Consider the following 4,415-nt stretch of genomic DNA (forward strand, 5'->3'; position numbering starts at 1 on the left):
CCATTCATCCATGCAATATTCAATTATATACAAAAAATATTATATATTATTGTTATTATTAATAATAATGCAACATTATATTTTTACACCCTGCATCCACCCATCCATCCAATCTCATATTCCTCCATTTATTTATGAATCCATTTATCCTTCTGTTCATCATTTTATACCCCTACACCCTACATTTATCCTTCTGTTCATCATTTTATACCCCTACACCCTACATTTATCCTTCTGTTCATCATTTTATACCCCTACATCCATTCATCACTCTGTAGCCATCACCCATTCATCCACCCATGACTCCATCCATTTATTAATCTAACCATCCCTCCATCTTCACATTCTTCCATTAACTGTCAATGTACATGTGAGTTTAATTATGTAAATAATAAACACAGGACTTTTTTATTTTGAAATATTTATTACAGTATTTATTTTATTGTATTATTCGAACTAAACGAGTCTGAATTGTTACTTATCATGTGTTCGGTTGTTTTTGCTGTTCTGTATTCAGTCATTAAATAAACCTAAAACACTGATCTAAATAAATACATAATCCGAACTGGAGGTTCGGTAGGAAGGTGATGGATGGATGGATGGATGAGTGATGTGTGATGGGTAGGTGGGGTGTGATGGGGGAGGGAAAACAATGAAATAAAGAAACCCGGTAAAAGGGGGGTTGCTCGGTTGGTTGTTTGGTTGATGAGAAACTGATGGATGGATAAATGAAAGAAAAAGAAAATAGAAGCTGGAATGAAGCAGTGGAGGGTTCAGGGTTCCATCTGATGACAGAACCACAGAACCACACCCCTCTACAGGGTACAATGGAACCGGAGAGATCCGGATTAAACCAGCTTCAATTCTTATTACGTTACGATTAAAACAGTAATAATAAGAAAAAGAATAAAAATAATAAGAAGAATGTGTGTTAATGAAGGTGAAGGATGTTAAAATAAAGAAGGTCAGTGAGTCTTTCGCCCCACCCACAGTACACACAGTACCAGACACAAAGCACAATACAGGATATATAAATGTAATGCAGTATTATAATAATATATCATCATTTTATACCTAATTAAATAAAGTAATAAAAAATAAATACAATACTAATGGTAATGTTCATCTTTTTAATAGTTTTTTAAAATAATGAATCGCATTATTCTTGTATGTAGGTCCATCACGACGATAAAATGACCATAAAATAATAAATAAAAAATAATAATAAAATACAATAAAATAATACAATAAAGTAATAAAATAAAATATAATGCGTGAAAATATAATGTAGCATTAATAATAATAATAATAATAATAATATAATCCTCATTTTATATTTAATTTAATAAATAAATTAAGAAATAAATAAAATAAAATAAAAAATCGTTATTTTTTGTTCCATTTTATTAAATGAATCCATTTCTTGCATGTCAATTCTTTATCATCCTAATCAAAAAATAAAATAAAATAAACAAATAAAATAAACAAATATGATATTATATTTTGTTTATACTTTCATCTCCTATGTTGTTTACATAAAATAAAAAATAATAAATCAAAACTAAACCTTAAAAAATAATAATAATGATGATGAGAAAGTATTATTAGGTCATCGAGTCTCGCCCCACCCCAAAATAAAATACGATAATAATGGTACTGGTATTTTTTTCTTATTATTTAATAATATAAATCCTATTTTTGCATGTAAATCCATCATTACAACCAAGAAATCAAATAAAATGAATGAATTAATAAAATAAAAAAGAAATGGCAGATTGCTAAGCCTTTTTGGCAATTATTATTAATTAATTATTAATTTATTATTAATATTAATTATATTTTTATATCTTCATGTCTTAAGTTGTTTACATAAATTAAAAATATATAATAATAATAAAAATAATAATAATAAAGTATTATTAGGTCAGTGAGTCTCGCCCCACCCAGCCTCCATACAGTACCAGACACAAAGCAAAATGCTGGGTGTATAAATATAATAATAATATAATAATAATAATATATTTATTTTTTATATTTAATTGAATAAATAAATCAAGAAATAAATACAATAATAATGATAATGGTATTTTATTATTTATTATTTTATAATATAAATCTATTTTTGCATGTAAATCCATCATCACAACCAAAAATAAATAAATAAACAAAATAAAATAAATAAATAAATACAAAATAAAATAAAAAAAACGGCAAATTGAATAAATAAATATATAAATAAGTAAGAAAATATAATAATAATAATAAAATGACTCTTCTTTTTTCCAGACGTGTCTACCATCAGTGCAGGGCTCCGGACCCCCCCATAAACGCAGAAAGATCAGACGATGCTGATGAATATTAGAAGGAATAAATGCTGGTACCTTGGCTCCGATCTGGTTCCCGCACTGACCCGCCTGCAGGTGAACAATCTCACGCATGTTTGCGTCGATCTGGATCTAAAAGCGGCCGATAAAAGGTGAGAATCGAAATAAACCCGCAGCGGATCTTCAACCAGCTGCAGCACCGGCTCAGAGCGCGCTCCCGACAATGCACGCTCCCGCGCGACCCCTCCCAAGCTCGTGAGCGCGCCCGGCGCGTGCCTGTCTGTGCCGCAGCGTGACGTCGCCTATCCCCGAGCCAGCGTTCTTCTCAATGCGCTGATTATTCGCTCATTTACACCACATGCATAGTCAGTCAGGGTCGTAGTGGGTCCAGTGGTCCTCCTAGGTACACTGGATCCAGCAGGATTGCCGCCTATATATTCACATTATTACAGGCAATCAAAAGGTCGCTGGTTCAAGCCCCACCGGTCCTTAATCCTCAGTATTGTGAGTCTCAAATGAAATACGGTATGGGCGGTATGGTGGCTCGGTGGGTAGCACTGTCGGTTCGATCCCCCGGGGTCCTTTCTGTGTGGAGTTTGCATGTTCTCCCTGTGTCCACGTGGGTTTAGCAGACGCTTTTATCCAATACTGTGACAGTAGAGCCGTGCTCAAGGGCCCGACAGTGGCAGCCTGGCAGCGGTGGGGCTTGAACCAGCGACCTTTTGTTAGGCTACGACTGCCCTGGACAGTGATGGATTGGCGACCTGGCAACCGGCTAGGCATTATATCCTTCCGCCTGCCTAAATCTGGCCAGCAGAGGGGGCACGGAGGCACATATGAGTGAAATGACAGTTCCTTAACTCGCTCCAGGTGTCATATCCTTCCGTCTTCCTAAATTTGGCCAGCAGAGGGGGCACAGAGGCGCACACGAGTGAAATGTCGGCTCCTTAACTCGCTCCAGGTGGACGTGTTTCTATTTATCACGGTTCCTTTCTTACGACAGGCTATAAATATTATCATTGGGCCTCGTAGATCGGCAGCTAGCCGTCATATTCTTCCATCTTCCTAAATTTGGCCAGCAGAGGGGGCACAGAGGCACACACAAGTTAAATGTCGGTTCCTTAACTCGCTCCAGGTGGACGTGTTTCTATTTATCACAGTTCCTTCCTTACGACAGGCTATAAATATTATCATTGGGCCTCGTAGATCGGCAGCTAGCCGTCATATCCTTCCATCTTCCTAAATTTGGCCAGCAGAGGGGGCACAGAGGCACACACAAGTGAAATGTCGGTTCCTTAACTCGCTCCAGGTGGACGTGTTTCTATTTATCACAGTTCCTTCCTTACGACAGGCTATAAATATTATCATTGGGCCTCGTAGATCGGCAGCTAGCCGTCATATCCTTCCATCTTCCTAAATTTGGCCAGCAGAGGGGGCACGGAGGCGCACACAAGTGAAATGTTGCTTCCGGGTGGATGTGTTTCTATCTATCCCGGTTTCTTCCTCAAGACAGGCTATAAATATTATTATTGGGCCTTGTAGATCAGCAGCTAGGCCAGCAGAGGGGGCACAGAGGCACACACAAGTTAAATGTCGGTTCCTTAACTCGCTCCAGGTGGACGTGTTTCTATTAATCACGGTTCCTTCCTCACGACAGGCTATAAATATTATTCATTTCATTTTCATTTTCAGCATTTAGCAGAAGCTTTTATCCAAAGCGACTTACACAATGATCTGAACACGATGAGCAGTTGAGGGTTAAAGGCCTTGCTCAGGGACCCAACAGTGGCAACTTGGTGGTGGCGGGGCTTGAACCGGCAACCTTCTGTTTACTAGTCCAGTACCTTAACCACTGAGCTATCTCTGCCCTTATTATTGGGCCTTGTAGATCAGCAGCTAGGCCAGCAGAGGGGGCACGGAGGCGCACACGAGTAAAATGTCGCTTCCAGGTGGACGTGTTCCTATTTATCACTGTTCTTTCCTCATGAATAATATTGGGCCTTGGAGATCGGCAGCTAGGTGTCCTATCCTTCTGCTTTCCTAAATCTGGCCAGCAGAGGGGGCACAGAGGCGCCCACGAGTGAAATGTCG

General features: G+C 38.1%; 1 protein-coding gene across 1 annotated transcript in view; it reads right to left on the reverse strand.

Annotated features, from left to right (window-relative positions):
- LOC134329460 (tubulin beta-4B chain-like) overlaps window positions 1-2,533 on the reverse strand; it is a 7,810-nt gene extending 5,277 nt beyond the window's left edge. Inside the window, exon 1 of the mRNA XM_063010743.1 lies at window positions 2,382-2,533. Coding sequence (XP_062866813.1) covers window positions 2,382-2,438 — 57 coding nt within the window. The 5' untranslated portion in view covers window positions 2,439-2,533. The remainder of the gene's footprint in view (window positions 1-2,381) is intronic.
- Window positions 2,534-4,415: the final 1,882 nt, after the last annotated feature.

Source organism: Trichomycterus rosablanca, chromosome 15 (assembly GCF_030014385.1).
Source record: "Trichomycterus rosablanca isolate fTriRos1 chromosome 15, fTriRos1.hap1, whole genome shotgun sequence".
NCBI lineage: Eukaryota > Metazoa > Chordata > Actinopteri > Siluriformes > Trichomycteridae > Trichomycterus > Trichomycterus rosablanca.